This window comes from Mobula birostris, chromosome 26 (genome assembly GCF_030028105.1).
Source record: "Mobula birostris isolate sMobBir1 chromosome 26, sMobBir1.hap1, whole genome shotgun sequence".
Lineage (NCBI taxonomy): Eukaryota > Metazoa > Chordata > Chondrichthyes > Myliobatiformes > Myliobatidae > Mobula > Mobula birostris.
In genome coordinates this window covers 47986801-48006749 of record NC_092395.1, presented here as the reverse complement: position 1 = coordinate 48006749, position 19949 = coordinate 47986801, and the positions used below count along the sequence as shown (strand labels likewise).

Sequence of the window (19949 nt, the reverse complement as noted above, 5' to 3'; positions counted from 1 at the left end):
TCCCCGTGCTTATTGTCCTGCAATTTAACTTTTGTCTGTTGGGGGGTGGCATCCATCATTAAGGAACCTCACTATCCAGGATATGTCTTCTTGTTACTGCCATCAGGGAAGAGATACAGGAGCCTGAAGACAGACAATCAATATTTTAAGGACAACTTTTTCCCCTTTGTCAATGAATTGCTGAACAGTCCATGAAACCATGAACATTACCTCTCTATTCCTTGTTTGTACTATTTATTAATTTTTACATTGTTACTAACAATTTATTATGTCTTGCACTGTACTGCTGCCACAAAATTTTATGACTAATCTCAGTAACAATAAATCTGATTCTGATTCAATTAATGATCCAAGTCTCTGACAAAGACATCATCAAATTAGGCTCCACCACTCGTGTGCAATGTTGCATTCTGAAGCCCGTCTCTTGTACTTCTCCTCATATTAACTTTATATTTTTGCAAACTGGTTCTGGTCTCTCCCATCAACCACGACATCTTTCTACGGGCTGTATTATTTTGAACATTCCCAGCATATCTCCCCTCAATTTTCTCATTCAAGGAGAACTAAATTCTCTATCTACACCATAGTATAATTATTCAGTAACCATTAGCTGTATTTCCTCCAAAGTCATCTTTCCTAAAGTGTGTGACCAGAAATGAACAGAATATTTATGCGTGTCACCAGAACTTCTTTGCTTTTTACTCTACTTATAAAGCCCCAGGATTGCCTCAAGCATGTCTAAACCACTTTCACTACTTCCCCTAAAATCCTCAAAGAATTATGCATATGTGCAGCCAGATTTCTCTATTCTTCAGTGTCTTTACCACTCTACACACTTTGCTATATTACTTTCTTCATTCAGAGGAACATCACAGGCTACCTTCTCTGAAACGAACTTGTACACCATAACATGTCTTCTGTCCCCAATTTCTTATCCATGCTGCTACTGTCCCACCTCCTATAGTGATCATTTCTTTCTTTACTTTCTGGCTTTTGTTGACGAACATTGACCAAGCAGCTGCCCATATGACCAGCACCAACCACACGTAGCAGAATCCCTTTAATTTAAAAGCTGTATTTCAGACTACAGATCCTACAAAGAAACACAAATCTTACAAAAAGTAAATGAGAAAATTTGGGAGCTGATCAAATATGACAATTGGATCTGCAACATTAAAGCAACCCAACACCGGTTTTGGAACCAGTTTACACTGACGGGCTGTGCCCAAGGATATTTAAAAACTCACCAGCAAACTTCAAACTTGTGCAATGGGTTACATCCTGGTCCACTAGTCTGCATGCACACAATTGCACCTAGTGACTGAACAACTGTAACCAGTATCCTATGGCTGCATCATGTGTTACCACAGGAAGAACTGCAGCAACTTTCCATTACTTCCTTGCAACAGCTCCTATACATCTAAATTACAGCTTCTAAAAAGAGGACAAGGGGAATAAATACAATGGACAGCAGTATATATCTCTTTCAAATTATGTATCATCTTGTTATACATTATCACTCACTATCCACAATTTAAAAAAACAGAATTCACACCTTAACAAAACCAGAGGATTAACTTCACAAGGATCACTGCAACTTAAGATAGTGAATCACCACACCCTCCCAAGGTCGTCAAAGATGCGCCTCAATTGTTTGGCTGGCAGCAATACCCACAGAGTCACTATAGTCAAGATGGAGGAAAGTGGGACATAAGGCCAATGAGACACTTAAACAATTCAGAGTTCTCTGACTATGTGGGTGGTCAGCAAAAAGCACTAAGTTAGATATGAACTGCAGCCAAACAGCTTTTCTATAGCAGCACCACATAGCACAGAAGAAATTCCTACATTTCATTCATATTCATAATTATTGTTATTGGCAAGCAGCATTTGTTTTAGATGACGCTGAGTCATCAAATAAAATCACCATTGTAATATTAGCAGTAAGCAGAACAGCAAGTCAGATGAAGTAAAGATAATTAGAGCAGAGAGAACAAAATAAGCTGAAAATCTTAATGACAGCCAAGTTATCTGGTTTCACTGGCAGTCTGGGTAGTGAAAACAGGAAGGTGCTTTCTTCCTTTAAGACATTCCACATTTAACCTCCTTGCCAAGTTATTAATGGAAATGAGAGAGAAAGATTGGCTACATGCTGAGGTTTTCAAATTACAATTTTCCTATTACAGACATAGAATAAACATGACACTTTCTGGCACAGCTCATCCATCAGCTCAAGGAAAATGAAAAACAGCAGGACCCTCCAGCTTGTACCATCATTCAAAATTATGCTCAATACTAATCCACGTACAAGTTTGTGACCCAAGCCTGCAAAATTCTATTGATCAGTTTTGAACAAGTTTGTTTCTGGGGCATCCACCCCTTTCTGCAATATAGAATTTCCAAAGATTCTCAAGCTTCCATGCAAACCTTTCCTCATCTCAGTGCTAAATGACTAACAGCTTATCTTGTGGCCATGCGGTGGAGTTACTGACTTTCCAGTGAGGGAAAAAAATATTTTAACATTCCCATTTCAACAAGATTTTAAATTCATTTTTCATAGGAATTTCTCTTTATTTTTAAAACTGGTTCCCCCTCATTTAACCTGATTATATAAAATATTTTTTGAACATGTAATAATTTCAAAATTTGTCACATCCTTTGCATTATAAGTTTTTAATACCTTCTTTCCTTGTCATTAATAAACTCATAACATGTTTGGCTAACTAATATCAAGTTAACATACTTTCTTCTCTCCTTATCTGAGGAAGGGTTACATTTGGTTTAATATTTCTACGATCACCACAGATGGACACACTATCTACAGTCACCCCTATTTGTATTCTGGAAACCTGGCTGTCAAACTGAGAGGATTTAGCAAAGTTTTGTCTCCTTGATACATGCTTCTTACTAATATTAATTATTTTAATGTCCTCTTTAGCTAGTCAATGGTAAATAGAAAACTCCAAGATATTGATAGCAGAATACCTGATAATGGTAATGTCATCAATCTTCAAGAAGTGATGCTTAAACTCTTAAAGATGGTCATTGCCTTGCTACTTTCTACTCCATGTTTGACCAAAGTATGCACATTTTAGGAGTTTCAAATGGAACTGAACACTGCAGTCAATCCCATTTAACCTTATTATTAGATTAGATTTAACTTCATTGTCATTGTGCCAAGTACAGATACAAAGCCAATGAAATGCAGTTAGCATCGAACCAGAAATGCAAATAGTGTTATTTACAAAATAACTGAATAAAAAGTAAGTGCTGCAGCACACAAATATAGAAGTACAATATGGGTGCAATACTGCTTAGCGCTGTTATGTGAGGTTCAGCAGGGTCACAGCCTCAGGGAAGGAGCTCTTCCTGTGCCTGCTGGTGCGGGAGTGGAGGCTCCTGTAGCGTCTACCGGATGGGAGGAGAGTAAAAAGTCCATGGTTAGGGTGAGATGCATCCTTAATAATGCTTTTTGCCCTGCCCAGGCAGCATTTATGGTAGATATTCTCAATGGGGGCAATTGGGTGCCGATAATCCGCTGGGCAGTTTTCACCACACGCTGGAGTGCTTTGCGGTCCGATATGGGACAATTGCCATACCACACTGAGATCCAGTTGGTGAGTATGCTCTCAATGGTGCAGCAGTAAAAGTCAGTCAGTATCCTGGGACAGAGGTGAGCTTTCTTGATGCTCTGCAGGAAATAAAGGCGCTGTTGCGCCTTTTTGATCAGGATGGAGGAGTTCAGGGACCAGGTGAAATCCTCAGAAGTGTGGACACCAAGGAATTTGAAGCTTGATACATGCTCCACTACAGCTCCGTTGATGTAGATGGGGATGTGAGTGTGGCTCCTAGCATGCCTGAAGTCCACAATGATCTCCTTGGTCTTCTGGGTGTTAACGGCCAGGTTGCTGTCGGCACACCACGCGGCGAGGTGCTGGACCTCGTCCCTATAGGCCATCTCGTCATCCCCTCTGATCAAGACAACCACTGTGGTGTCTGCGAACTTGATTATGGAGTTAGAATCATGTACAGGAATGCAACCATAGGTGAAAAGGGAGTACAGAAGAGGGCTCAGCACACAGCCCTGAGGCACGCCGGTGTTCAGGGTGAGAGTGGAGAAGGAGAGGTTGTCTAACTTAACTGATTGGAGTCGGTTAGTCAGGAAGTCCAAGGTCCAATTGCAGAGGGATGAGCTGCTACCAAGCTGATGAAGTTTGACGATCAGCTTGGAGGGGATCACAGTATTGAATGCCGAACTGAAGTCAATGAACAGCATTCTGACGTAAGAGCTGAGGCTGTCCAGCTGGGTCAGGGCAGAGTGAAGTGCCGTGGAGATGGCGTCCTCTGTTGACCTGTTGGTGCGATAGGCAAATTGATGGGGGTCCAGGATAATGGGCAGACAGGATTTCAGATGTGATAGAACCAGTCTCTCAAAGCACTTTGCAATGATGGGGGTGAGTGCAACTGGGCGGAAGTCATTCAGGCCCGTGGCAGTGGAATGCTTCGGCACTGGCACGATGGTGGAACAGTGATCACTGGTGAAGCAGTTAGTGACCTAGCTCAGGATGCTGCCTTGAGGAATTACTACAACAATGATTAATCTTTAACATATGAAATGAGGTAGAGGCCATGTAACCCCTCAAATCTCACAGATGATCTGACTTTTGGGCTCAGTATCATTTTCCATCAGATTCTAATAAACCTTGCAATCCACAATTGTAACCTATGTGAGATTTGAATATATTTAATGTCTTAAAATCCATAGTCCTTGGGGGTATTCTAAATATTCACCACTAGAAACCAAATACTTATTTTGACAATGTCCTTAAACTCCAATTTCTTCAAGGAATTTCTTCCATTATTCCAATGTGTCATCTCAATTATGCACTCTGCACAGCAAAGCTTCCAATTTCTTCAACTAAAAATTCTTACCCACTCTAATCAGCAGGAATCAGTTCCTACACTTCAGCTTTCATCCTTTGCCCTACATCTCGGACCATAAAAGAACATCATGATCCCAATTTACACCCTACCAGCTTCCAAATTTGATTAATCATAATCATTTTTGACAGCTCTGAATGCACCACTAAATTATCACATTTGAAAATACCCTATTCTCCGCAAAATGCTCTTCAGCCTCATTCTTCAGTCCTGACGAAGGGTCTCGGCCCGAAACGTCAACTGTACTTCTTCCTATAGATGCTGCCTGGCCTGCTGCTTTCCACCAGCATTTTGTGAGTGTTGCTTGAATTTCCAGCATCCGCAGATTTTCTCGTGTTCAGCCGAACATACCTCCTTTAGATACATCTTCCTTTGTACATTCCCTCTGTCTTATTCTCCAGGGCTCCAAACTAACATCTTCATAGAACGTAGAAATCTACAGCACATTACAAGCTTTTGGCCCACATTGTTATGCCGACCATGTAACCTACTCTAGAAGTTGCCTAGAGCCAGGCCTAATGAAAGCCTGAGGAACAAATTCACTTTCAATTCAGTGTTCAACAATTTTAGAAGATGATTTGTCTGTTCCTACTTTCTGATTCTCTGCACCAATCTTGTGTTTATTTATCTTAGTGTCACCCCCATTACCTGACCCCTTCATTCCTATTGTCATTGAATTACTCCTGCCTTCCAACACACTCCTTTATCCTTTCCACACCTCCTCATGACACACTACTCTCATTTTGTTTCCAACTCTAATGAAAGCTTTTCAATCTAAAACTATAATTACTTATCTACACACAGAGGCAACTTGTTGCACTAGTTATTGCCTGCATTTTCTGCCTCTAAGAAGAATATTTATTTCAAGGTAAACCTTAACAGGTTTACCTGCCTTCAGCCATTTTCTCCAGGCTTTGGTACATTAACATACTGAAGTGCTGAACCTCAGCTGAGAGCTGTCTGTTGGCTGTTGCATTATTCAAATCAATCACTTTGACAGAGAATTTAACACCTCTGGTGCTGGGTCTGGGAAATTACCTCAAGAACATTGATCTCCTTGATCTAATATTTTTAAATCTATTTTCAAATACATCATTTTAAACCAATGTTAAAAGATGAAGACAACTTCAAATAAACTTCACAGACATTCAGCACAAAAAGGGACCACTTACATTCCAGTTTTTGCTATCATGAAGACAAGCCCTAAAATAAAACTGGAAATACTCAGCAGGTTACGCTGCACCCGTGGGAAGAGGAACAGTTTCAGGTTGAAGGCACTTGTCTGAACTGGGAAGGAGAACAAAAAATAAGTGTGTTGAGTCCTGGAGTGGTGGGAAGAAGTGATATCTCTAGGTAAAAAACTGGGTGGTCATGAGGATAATATATCAACAAGTTTATCAGGTCAATGGGTGAAAGGAAATGCAGTGAAAATGCAAAGCATGAAAACGTGCTTGGCAGGTCAGGCTGGGAATGTTTTCAACTCCTCAAGGAGGGGAAAATAAAAACCAAGCCACTGTTTCCATTTCCAATTCCCATTCCCTGGTCCAACATCTTCATTCGACATCACGATCATCTGAAAACCCTCCACTTCTTCCTGGAACAGAGGCTCAGCCGGTTCCTCCCCATCACACACTCTGCCTGAACTTGTTCTTATTTTAAACAGCAATTCTATTCCCTTTCACCAGATCTAAGGTGTCACTATGGGCCTTCATATTGCCCAAGCTACACCTGTCTTATTGTGGGATAGGTGGAATTAGACTTTGTTCCAGTACATTGATGGCTGCATTTGGTTGCCTCCTGTACTCCTGCAGGACTCAATAATTTCATTAATTGAGCTGTTACCAATCTTCACCCTGCAATTTCCCATTCATGGTCAATCTAACTCTTTTCTTCTTTCTGAATTTATCAGTCTTCATTTCAGGAGATAGGCTAGCTATTAACATCCATTACAAGCCTACTGACTTCCACAGTTATCTCAACTATCCTAGATCCTTATCAGCTTTTGTCCCTTGTTCTTTCCCCTCCTTTCAGCATTTAGGAGGATTTGTTCTCTTTGAAATGCCCTGGACTACGCTTCCATTTCCACCAACATCCCCCCCCCCCCCCCCCGTTTTGGAACTTTCTTAGCAATCACGGGTGATGTAACATTTAATATATAAATCTCCTGCCTTCTTACCAATCTGGGACCCACTCTTTCCGAGTGAAGCAGCAACTCACTTGCACTCCTAGTCTAGTGTACTACATTTGTCATAGTAGCATGGTCTCCTCCGCAGAAGGAATCAGGTGACCCCTTTGCTGAACCCCTTTGTTCAGTCTGCAGGGTGACTGTAAGCTTCCCATTCCCCACCCCATCCCCCCTCTGACCCACCAGCCTGTGACCCCCTGCACTGTTACAAAGAGGTCTGATGCAAGCTTGACCAACAACACCTCATCTTCCGTCTGGGCAGACTGCAGCCTTCTGGACAAAATAATGAATTCTATAAATTCAGGTAACTTGATTTTTTTTTAATAAATCGGATGTCCATTGGTGATATTGGCTCAGTTTGTTTTTGACTCTTTTCTGCAGGAATGGAGAACATGTTCCCAATTGGTCAAGCTGGACATCTTCCTGCTCTGCATTTCAGCAAAACTGAAAAACTCTGAGAAGGAGAGCACAAAGGATTGTGATAAAAAAGGAGGAATAAAATAGCAACCCATTAGTTATCTGGTCACACAGAAATCACCAACCAGCTGAAAAAACATATATTTTAACTGAAATTATTAGAAATAATTGGCCAGTATTTTCTACCCTCGAGCATGATTTCTTACAGGACCCCCTACTTACTCCTGTAAGATCTTGCTGTCAGTCGTTTGTGGGTAACCAAAGTCCATTAACTCATCAAGCAGCTCATAGATTATAACAAAGTTATCACGAATACTTTCTTCTTCTAGCTCCTTAAAATACTCAGAAAATACCTGGAAAGAGAACAGAATTATCACTAACAATGTCCTTCCCTCAAAGCGCAAGCTCCAAGATATTGATAAAGCTCCACCAAATTTCATACAGAATGAGAGGATCTAAAAGTATTTTCAAAAACACAAAAGATTTTGCAGATGCTTGAAATCCAGAGCTACACACAGATGCTGCCTGCCTTGCTGAGTTCCTCAAGAACCTTATGTGTTGCGTTTTCATAATCCAAAGTTTCCAACTTTCCAAGGCCATTCTAAATGAAAATGGAAGAAAAGTAGATGCAGTCAAGTTGAAAACACATAGTCTGCAGATGCTGGAAATCCAAAACACACTCAAAATGCTGGAGGAACTCAGCGGATCAGGCAGCATCTATGGAAATTAATAAACAGTCAATGTTTATCAGGACTGAAAAGGAAGGGGAAAGACATCAGAATAAAAAGGTGGGGGGGGCGAGGAGAAAGAGGTTAGCTAGAAAGTGATAGGTGAAGCCAGGTGAGTGGAAAACCTAAAGGGCTGGAGGAGGAGGAATCTGGTTGGAGAGGAGAGTAGACCACAGGAGAAAAGGGAGGTGGGCATTCTGGGGGAAATGATAGGCAGGTGAGAAGAGGTAAAAAGGCCAGAATGGGGAATAGAGGAAGAGGGAAGGAGAAGGGATTTTTTTTAATCCAAAAAGAGAAATCGATGTTCATGGAATCAGGTTGGAGGCTACCTAGACGGAATATAAGGCGTTGCTCCTCCATCCTGAGATATCCTCATCTTGGCACAAGGCCATGGACCAACTTGTCAGAAGAGGAATGGGAATCAGAATTAAAATGTTAGGCTACCAAGAAGTTTTGCTTTTGGCAGTTGGAGAGAGGATCTTGACAAAGCAGTCCCCCAATTTATAACGGGTCTCACCAATGTACAGGAGGCCGCATCAGGAGGTAAAGATACATCTAGCTGTAGGATGGAAGTTGCAGAGGATGATGTGTTAGATGTGGAGGCTCACAGGGTGGTAGGCAAGGACAAGAGAAATTCTTATCACTGTCAAGGTGCCGTGAAGAAGTGGGTGAGCTTGGATGTTCAGGAAATGGAGGAGATGGGGGTAAGGGCAGCATCAATAGTAGAGAGAGGAAAACCTCATTCTTTGGAGGAGGAATTTCTGATGGATGGAAGGAGTTGCTCGACACCGTTAATGTCCTGGAAAGGAAAGCTGCACCCTGGGAACAGATGTGGTGGAGGTGAAAGAACTGAGTAAAGGAAATAGCATTTTTACAGGAGATAGGATGGGAAGAGGTAGTCAAAATAACTATGGGAATTGTTAAGTTTATAAAAGATGTTGGACAACCGTTTTTTTCCCCCAGAGAGATCAAGAAAAGGAAGGGAGGTGTCAGAGATGAACCAAGTGAATTTAAGGGTAGGGTAGAAGTTAGAAGCAAAGTTGATGAAATTCTCAAGCTCAGCATGTTGCATAAAGCAGCACCAATGTAGTCATCAATGTAGCAGAGGAACAGTTGGGGAGTATTACTGGGGAAGGCTTGGAACATGGACTATGTAGCCAACAAAAAGGCAGGCATAGCTGGGGCCCACAGCTACACTGAGTCTGGAGAAAATGCAGGAGCTGAAGGAAAAATTAATGAGGGTGAGGACCAGTTTTGCCAGACAGAGGAGGGATGTGGTGGAGGGAAATTGGTTGGTTCTTTTGATTAGAAAGAAGCGGAGAGTTTTGAGGTCTTCTTGATGGGGAAATAGAAGTGTATAGGGACTCAATATCCATGATGAAAATGAGGCAGTCAAGACCAGGGAACTGAAAGTTACTGAGGAGATCGAGGGGATGAGAGGTATCACAGGTGTAGATAGAAAGGGAATGAACCAAGGGGGATAGAATGGAATCAAAATATGAGGACACCTTCAGTAGGGCAGGAGCAGGGAGAGACAATAAACCTACCTTGACAGTCAGGTTTGTGGATCTTGGGTAGGAGGAAGAAGTGAGCAGTGTGTGGTGGGGGTTTGGTGGCAGTGGATGGGAGTTCTCTAGAGTTGATGTGGTTAGTGATTGTGTTGGAGAGATTTCGGATGGTCCGGAGTGGGGTCCTCATCAAGTGGTAGCTACGAAGGGGTGTCTGAGAGTTGCCACCAAGCCACAGCAAGGTAAGCAAGGTAATGGTCAGCACCCCCTTTATCTACAAGTTTGATGGCAAAATTGGGATTGGTGTGTAGAGAATGAAGGCCAGTGCATCCAGAGGGGGGAAGGTTCAAAGAAGTGGGAGGAGTGTTGAAGTTGAGGTTGATGTCTTGTTGGCAATTCGAGATGAAAAAGATCCAGAGCAGGCAGAGAACCAGATTGGGGTGTCAGTGCGGGGTTGTGAAATTCTTGCCAAAGAAGTGGACACGGAAACAGAGGCGACGGAAGAAGAGCTCAATGACGTGACGGGCACAAAATTCACTGAGGTGGGGCAAAGGATGACAAAGATAAGACTCTTGTTAAAGAGAGAACGTTTTGTCGCAGAAAGGGGAAGTCGGGAAGCCGGAGGGAATGGTGAAGACACAGCAAGGATGAAAGCTGAGATCAGAGTGGGAAGGGAATTGGTGGTTGGGGAGAGGAGGGCTGGGGTGTTTATGGAAAGTAGGATGAGAGGAAGATGGAGGTTCCGACGACCCAAGAACTGAGAGTGGAGTCTTGACAGTGGAGCAAGTCCACTGCTAGCGTTAGAGGTTTGGGTTCAAGAACCACTTACACGCTGATGGTCTAGTGGATCATCAAGGCAGAGCTGCATCTGCTCCGTCAGGTGGATACAAAAAAAAACCCACCGCACCATTTCAAAGAGCAAAGCTGTTCCTGGAGTCTAATCCTTATAGTCTGTGAAAGCTTGTTGAACAGCAGTGACTACACTTGAAGAGATTCATTTACTGCTTTGGGATGTCATGGCTTCAAAAATGGCACATATAAATGCAAATACTGTTTCCTTTTCTAGCATTCCACCCTTGATTGTGCTGACAAGTATCTGCATACGTGCCACATGCATTCACAATCAAGAATCTTTAGCTACAAAGAAAAGGCCCACAAATTCGTTTAGATCTGATACAAGAGAAAAAAGTCACTGAACTACACTGAGCTAGTCAATCTCAGAAATAAGTTTGTTGATATACTGAACTGGGGAAGGTGGATTTTGAGGGCGGTGGATGGGGAAGATAGAAAGAATATATGACTGAACCCAGAAATGGGGTCTAGAAGAGAAAAGAAGAAACCCAATGTTCTTACCTGAACTACCTTATAGAGGAAAGCAAACACCAGTGAAACACATGCATTCTTCTTGGAGGTTGCAACAACTGCACAGAGATTAAGGTCAATCTGTTAAAATGGACAGCTCTAAATTTTTATTAGCATGCTACTGTAGGTGGGCTAGGTTAGCAATGAACCCAAGTTAGCTAAAATACAACAGAACTACAATTAATAGTCATATTGAAGTCTGGTGAATAATTAAGTTCTCAAAAGTTTGGTCTTCAGTGACAGTGCTACTTACTGGCATTATGAAATATGATACCCGTGGCAAACTTGAACCACGTTATGTTTATGATGCTGCTCAATGGTGAAAAAGGTTTACCAAGTTTGACTAGCATCAATGAGCATAAAACAGCTGCTGGTTAGTATCTCCCAACCTTTGAAGAAATAATAAAGAAATCAAATACAGGTGTCCCCCGCTTTTCGAACATTCGCTTTACGAAACCTCACTGTTATGAAAGACCTACATTAGTTCCCTATTTTTGCTTTCAGAAGGTGTTTTCACTGTTACGAAAAAAAGTAGTGCACGATAAAAAAAATCAGCGCACGATAAAAGGCAGCGCGCGCTCCGAGCAGCCGCTCTCCCCCGGATTCGGAACTGCATTCTAGCCAGCATTGCTTAAACATGTGTCTGTGAGCAGCTGTTTGCAAGATGAGTTCTATGGTATCGGAAAAGCCTAAAAGAGCTCGTAAGGGTGTTACACTTAGCGTAAAACTAGACATAATTAAGCGTTTTGATCATGGTGAACGAAGTTAGGACAAAGTGAGTTTGGCTTGTGGAAGCTGACGAAGATGACGTTGAAGAGGTTTTGGCATCCCATGACCAAGAACTGATAGATTAAGAGCTTATGCAATAGGAAGAAGAAAGGATAACAATCGAAACCAAATGCAGTAGCGAACTGAACGTGAAGCAACTGCGTGAGATTTTCGCTGCAATGATAAAGTACAACTTTAATTTTGAAAGGCTACATAGTGCTATGTGGATATGTGCAGGATGGTTTGAGTCCTTACAAAGAATTGTATGATAGAAAAATGTGCGAGGCTCAGCAGTCAAGCAAGCCTTCCACATCAGCCACAGCAGATGAAGAACTTCGACATCGAGGCGGGCAGTCATAGGAGAAGATGCTCTAATGGAAACAGACGACACCCCCGTGTCCCACCACCCCAACCCCCGGGCCACGGACAGATACTGACTCGTGGAGAATGCAGCGGTAACCGGGAGGCACACAGCACATCTTTAAGAAAAAAGCTGAAAGAAACATGATAATTAATTAGGTGCCACTCGACATGTAATTGTCAGCCCAGATCAGAGATAACGCAATCGGAAATCGGCACTGATCTGGGTCGACAATTACGTGCCGGGCGGCACCTAGTTAATTAGCTTGTTTATTTCGGCTTTTTTCTTAAAAATGTGTAGGGTGCCTCCCTGCTACCGCTGCATGCTTCGCGGCAATGTATCGGTCGGCGGCCTGGAGGGTGGGAGGCCACTGCACCACCCAAACTATGACGATTCAGTCTAACATATCATCATCAGTGTGCTCGACGCTGAACCAATTCCAGTAAGTGATACTACACTGTACATACATTATTTCTACTTTATATAGGCTATGTATTTTTACGTGTTATTTGGTATGATTTGGCAGCTTCATAGCTTAAAGGTTACTGAAGAGAGTGTTTTTGCCAACAGCGCTTGCATGAGATTTTCGCTACGGAGAACAGTGCAGTAATGATTGTGGAAAAGTATTTCTACTTTATATAGGTTGGGTATGTATCGTATCATTCCTGCTTTTACTATATGTTACTGTTATTTTAGGTTTTGTGTGTTATTTGGCATGATTTGGTAGGTTATTTTTGGGTCTGCGAACGCTCACAAAATTTTCCCATATAAATAAATGGTAATTGCTTCTTCGCTTTACATTTCGGCTTACGAACTGTTTCATAGGAACGCTCTACCTTCGGATGGCGGGGGAAATCTGTAATTGAAAAGTAGGTAACAGACATCCCATTGCATTAAAGGAGCTATCCATCAATAATGTGGTAAATAAGAGTGCTGATGGATGTTATCAATATGAGCTTACAGAAAGTAACAAGGGTTGACAGGTATGATCATTATTGTTCCTATGAAACATTAGATGTTCCCTGCTACATTAACCTAGAAGCCCAAACAAATATTTCAGAATCAAGAGCTTCAGTCACGTCATGTTAACCAACAATTTTACATACAGTTGACTGAATAAATTTTGGGGGGTGAGGATGGGCGGGGGGGGGCGGGGAAGTTGAGGACTCATGATCTTGAAACTGAAAGATTGTTACACAACCCCCTCAGGCCCACAAATGTACTTATGAGAATGAAATCTCTAGTCTGCTGTTTCCCTGTAGGTTTAAAAGCTAGTTGACTATCCTCTAAGATGACCCAGCAGACTACTTAGTTCAAATGCAATTAACAGAGAATGGTCATGCAGTCTTCATCAAGGACATAAAGCCTCAAATGTCACTACTGAACTTGGTGCAATAATACAAATAGAAAGTTGTTTAACTAGCAGGAAGATAGATAATTGGACTGGAGAGAAGTTTCCTATCCATTTCCCCAGGGGTTACTACTAGGACCATCACTTTCTTAATATATTTTAATAATTTTAACACTGTGCTATCTAAATAACAATTTTCAGATGAAGGTTTTGTGAACTGAGGACAATCATGAACTTCAAGATGACACACTGGGAATAGGTAAACAGGTGACAAAATCAATTCAATGTAGATAAATGAAAAATATTAATTTCTGTGGGGTAAAATAAGAGGCCATATAAACCAATGGATATGACGTTCAAGGGCACTGAGATTCAAGATTGTTTAATGTCATTTCCAGTACACAAGTGTAAAGGAGAACAAAATAATTGTTACACCGGATCTGACGCAGCACAAAAAAAAGACAAGATAAAGAACATAATAACAAAAAAAACACAATAAATACAAGTACATAGGATAGCTTATATACATAGACTGATTGCAAGGCCACAAAGTGATGCTAGGCATAGGAATCCCTGTACACAAGTCACTCCAACAAGAAATGATAAAGTACTGGTGGTATGGGATGTGATGGGGTGGTTGGTGGTATTGATCAGCATTACTACCTGGGGAAAGTAACTGCTTTTGAATTTGGTGGTCCTGGCATAGATGCTACATAGCCTCCTCCCAGACAGGAGTGAGCCAAACAGTCCATGCACAGGGTAGGTGATGTTGCTGGCCTTTTTCTGGCACTTGTTTGTATCTACGTGCTTAATAGCAGGTAGTCTGGTATCAGTGATAAGTTGGGCAGTTTAGATTACCTATTGTAGAGCCTTCTTGTCTGCCACAGTACAGTCCCCATACCATGCAGTGAAGCAGAATGTTCGGACACGCTCTGCTGCACATCTTTAGAAGGACATGAGTATTGATGTACATAGTCCAGCTCTTTTGAACTTCCTCACAAGGAAGAGATGTTGGTGAGGTTTCTTGATTGTGTAGAATATGTTTGGGACCATGAGAGGTTGTACAAGATTGGCACTCCCAGGAGATTGAAAGTGCTTGCAGTTTCCACTTCTGTTGCACGGATGCAAAGAGGAGTGGGAGGGTCCAAGTTCTCTTGCAATCAATAACATCTAATTTGCCTTGTTCACACTGAGGAAGCAGTTATTTGCCTGGCACCAGGGCTTGAGCTCTTCCACTTCCTCTCTGTAGGCTGCCGTATTGTTGGTGATAAGCCCCACCACTGACATGTCATAGGTAAACTTGAAAATGTGATTACTCAGGTGTTTGGCCATGCACTCATGTGTGAGCAGTGTACTCAGCGCATAGCCCTGGGGGCACCCGTGTTGATGATGATGACGAGGGAGGAGTGGTTATGCATCCTGACTCTCTGAGGTCTGTTGATTAGGAAGTCCAACACACAGTTGCACGGTGGTGTATTTAGACCAAGGAGTAGGAGTTTGCTCACCAAAGTCTGTGGGACAATAGAGCTGAATGCCAAACTGAAATCCAGAAACAGCATTTTGATGTGTGTCCTTGCTTTGTAAGTGTGTCAGGGCCAGGTGTATGACAGATGCTATGGCATTTATTGTAGAGCAATTCTGTTGCTAAGGATATCAGTGAGTGTCCAGTGTGGCAGGAATGGAGTTTTTGATGTGTGCCATTATCAGCTATTTATAACACTTCATGACGACTGGCGTCAGTGCCACCAAGTGGTAGTCATTTAGTTCTGAAGGTGTAGTCTTTGGTACAGGGATGATGGTGGCTGAGTTGAAGCATGTGGGGACAGCAGCCTGGATGAATGAAGTGTTGAAGATGTTCACAAAGACATCAGTGAACTGGTATGCACATTCCCCAAGAACACAGCCTGGGAAGTTGTCTGGCCCAGCCACCTTACAGGGGTTGACTCTCTGCAAATTTCTTTTCAATTCTGCTGCTGTTACAGTGAGAAGGGTGGGAGGGTCTGTTTGATCTGGGTGGGTTCCATGAGCATAGATTCTTAAAAACATTAAGGCAGGTTAACAAAAGGATTAAAAGTGGCACATGGGATCCTTGATTTAAACATGAAGGCAGATAAAACAAAAGAAAGGAATTCATAATGAATTCATAAAACATTGCTGCAGCCACAACTGGAGTATAGATGAACTGCATGCCAAATTGAACACAAGCCCTGATGATAACAACTTTGTCATTGTTTGACTCTCTTAACCTTGAAAGCTGGCAAAAATGCTGTGTGAGATGACCACAATTAACTGCTATGCTTCTTATGGAAATATAGTCAATTCAAGTTTAATAGTCATTCAGTCATACGTGAATATCCAAGAATACAACCAAAGGAAAAGTTGTTACTCCAGAGCCAAGGTGCAAAACACAGCACAAAACATATATAGCACATACAAGACAGCAAGTACATACGATATCATTAAAATACACTCACATGAAAAATATTTAGTCCAAGACACTGAGCCCATGAATATTATAGCCATCTGCAGTTGAACACGAACTGGACTGTCATCTGTTGAGCAAACACTAAAGGATTACGCCGACTCCAACTTGGACGCCCACCACTCGGGTGGAGCACACTGACTCCAGCTCTCTCTCCTGGGCAGCTGCAAACTGGCAACAATGCAGCCCGAGATCCAGTCTTTGCCACGACTGAGGCCATGCAGTTCCCCTACCATCCTCCAATAAATCAATGAATAAGACTTGCAACATTCCACATTCACAACATCCAACAGGGTCTTGCGATCACAAGAGAAGTGACTAAAATGATCACCTGCTGTTAAACTACACAATGCTTTTGTGCACTGACGGCTCTCTGACGATCCACACCAAGCCCAGCTCCTCTGCCACTGGGTAATCCACTGATTGGGTAGACCTGCAGCACTCCAAGTTCTCAATATCCAGCAAGGTCTTGCGATTGTAAAACATACACCTCTGGTTGGCCCCATAGAATCTTACCGGATAATTATGAAACAGAATGTAATTTCTTACTCTTAATTCCCATCCTATTAAAATATCTTGCTCTTGAACTTATGTCTGTCGCCACACTATTCCTCCCAGTTTAAAATCTCTCTGTACACATCCACAAATTTCACATCTCTTAGAAAATGCTCTAATCTTTGCATCGTGTTATGTGTCCACAATGGATGACCTCACTCAGGCTGAGCTCCACCTGACACATTTCAGCCTTTACCCCATTCTTTCAATATTGTTTCCAGCATTTTGGTTCTGTGTATACAGCTTGAAGTGCTGTTTAACTTAATGTTGGCAGTAAGTTTAGATAAGTGGCACTATTTCTCTGTCCACATAACTTTTCAAAAATGTGTGCAAAGCAGTTAGCCCATTACAGCTGCCTTGGCTAATCCCTTACCTCCACCCCTCAACACCAAGTCCCTCAAGACTTGAATTGATCTGGACAGTTTTCATTGCCAAATGTGGCTGATGACAGAATTGTTTTAGCTTCTCACTACTATAGGATTATCTCCCACTTCCTCCAAACTAAAGGTGTAGCCATGGGCACCCGTATGGGTCCCAGCTATGCCCTGCCTTTTTATTGGCTTTGTGGAACAATCCATGTTCCAAGCCTATACTGGTATCTGTCCCCCACTTTTCCTTCGCTACATCAACGACTGCATTGGTGCTGCTTCCTGCACACATGCAGAACTCGTTGACTTTATTAACTTTGCCTCCAACTTTCACCCTGCCCTCAAGTTTACCTGGTCCATTTCTAACACCTCCCTCCCCTTTGTTGACCTTTCAGTCTCTATCTCTGGAGACAGCTTACCTACTAATGTCTACTATAGGCCTACAGACTCTCACAGCCACGTGGACTATTCCCCTCCTCATTTCTTGCAAAAATGTCATCCCCCCTTCTTGCAATTCCTCCGTCTCCGCTGCATCTGGTCTCAAGATGAGGCTTTTCATTCCAGGACGAATGAGATGTCCTCCTTTTTTAAACAAAGGGGCTTCCCTTCCTCCACCATCAACTCTGCTCTCAAACGCATCTCCCCCATTTCACACACATCTGCTCTCACCCCATCCTCCCGCCACCCCACTAGGAATAGGGTTCCCCTTGTCCTCACCTACTACTCCACCAGCCTCCGGGTCCAACATATAATTTTCCGTAACTGCCGCCACCTCCAACGGGATCCCACCTCTAAGCACATCTTTCTCTCCTCCGCTCTCTCTGCTTTCCGCAGGCATCGCTCCCTACGCAACTCCCTTGTCCATTCGTCCCCCCTCATCCCTTCCCACCGATCTCCCTCCTGGCATTTATCCTTGTAAGTGGAACAAGTGCTACACATGCCCTTACACTTCCTCCCTCACCACCATTCAGGGCCCCAGACAGTCTTTCCAGGTGAGGTGACACTTCACCTGTGAGTCGGCTGGGGTGATATACTGCGTCCGGTGCTCCCGATGTGGCCTTCTATATATTGGCGAGACCCGACGCAGGCTAGAAGATCGTTCCGCTGAACACCTACGCTCTGTCCGCCAGAGAAAGCAGGATCTCCCAGTGGCCATACATTTTAATTCCACGTCCCATTCCCATTCTGATATGTCTCTCCACGACCTTCTCTACTGTCAAGATGAAGCCACACTCAGGTTGGAGGAACAACACATATATTCTGTCTGGGTAGCCTCCAACCTGATGGCATGAACACTGACTTCTCTAACTTCCGTTAATGCCCCACCTCTCCTTCGTACCGCATCTGTTATTTATTTATTTTCTCTCTCTCACTCTCCTTTTTCTCCCTCTGTCCCTCTCACTATACTACTTGCCCATCCTCTGGGCTTCCCCCCTCCCCCTTTCTTTCTCCCTAGGTCTCCCATCCCATGATCCTCTCATGTCCCTTTCGCCAATCAACTTTCCAGCTCTTGGCTCCATCCCTCCCCCTCCTACCTTCTCCTATCATTTTGGATCTCCCCCTCCCACTCTCAAATCTCTTACTATCTCTTCTTTCAGTTAGTCCCGACGAAGGGTTGGCCGAAACATCGAGAGTACCTATTCCTATAGATGCTGCCTGGACTGCTGCATTCACCAGCAATTTTTATATGTATTGCTTGAAATTCCAGCATCTACAGATTTCCTCGTGTTTGTGCCAGTGGCTGAGAGTTAGGCAGTGAGGAGGGCACAGAACCAGCAGTGATACAGGGAAAATTATTTTCTACCATGGTTTGAATTAGGATGCACTTCTAAATTGTGTTGAATACAGATTTTTATACTTTTGAAAAGAGAATTGATAAATTACTTGAAGGAGAAACTGCAGATTTATTGGAAAAAGAGAAAGCAGTGGAACTAACTGAATTGCTCTTCAGAATAAGCAATGGGAGAGACTGAATGGTCTTTTCTTGTGCAATAATCTAGCATTTTGTGTATTGCTCTTGATTTCCAGTATCTGCAGAATCTCTTGTGTTTACTATACATGGAACAGTGATTTAATTATTGACTTAATCACTGAACTACTGTTATATGTGAGATTTGAAGCTTAGCTGCATTATGAGTTCATATATCTGTACCAGAGGTCTGGATGCATCACTTTTACACTGATTGTTACTGAATACAGACTACAACACAAACATAGCAATTACATATTGCAGCATTCAGAGCAGCAGGCTTCTGATTTGTCCTATCCAAGACTATCCTACCTCCTAGCCTCCCACAATCTGAGGTAAGTTTTTGATATAGGTAGCATTCTTGAAAGCACTAAAGTGAATTGGTGAGACAGTTTTGAAAAACATCCTTTATGTATAGTTACTCAGTTTTAAATCTCCAAAGGCAAATGCTCAAAACTGCTTTTAAGGATACGATACAGGTTGTTGTGTTTAATCCACATGAATCGAACTGCCCCGTGCGACAAGATGGGTGTCAGAGAGCATTCTTCCTCCTTTTCCATCAGAATAGGCATGAAATGTTCTATTTCTGACATTTCCACGTCTCCTCGATAATTCCGACAGATTAGGACCTGAGAAGTAAAACACATTTAGCAACATTGTGACACATTCTGGAAAACAGTGATATGACTATTTACTTCACCGCAGTGATAGGCCCTAGTCACAATAAGCCCAAAGCACCAGCAGCTGGGAGAGATGATGGGGGTGGGGATGGAAATGCGGTGCCCTCTCCTCCACGGGAAGGTTAATCATTCACATCTCAGTATTTCCATGTTGGCTGCAGGAAACCCTGCTGGGTCTTCAGGTAGTTTATTGGATACACTGAAAAATTCTGTCACACTCTAGAATTTTAAAATGCTCCAGTTGGGATCACTGTTAGCACAGAAGTCTGCTCTA

The 19949-nt window shown here is 42.6% G+C and overlaps 1 protein-coding gene across 1 annotated transcript in view; it reads right to left on the bottom strand.

The window, feature by feature from the left end:
- LOC140188355 (AP-1 complex subunit mu-1) overlaps positions 1-19949 on the bottom strand; it is a 131080-nt gene that overhangs the window by 92680 nt on the left and 18451 nt on the right. The window contains exons 2-4 of the mRNA XM_072244542.1: positions 19468-19624; positions 11133-11200; positions 7766-7896 (exon numbers count right to left, since the gene is read on the bottom strand). Coding sequence (XP_072100643.1) covers positions 7766-7896; positions 11133-11200; positions 19468-19624 — 356 coding nt within the window. The remainder of the gene's footprint in view (positions 1-7765; positions 7897-11132; positions 11201-19467; positions 19625-19949) is intronic.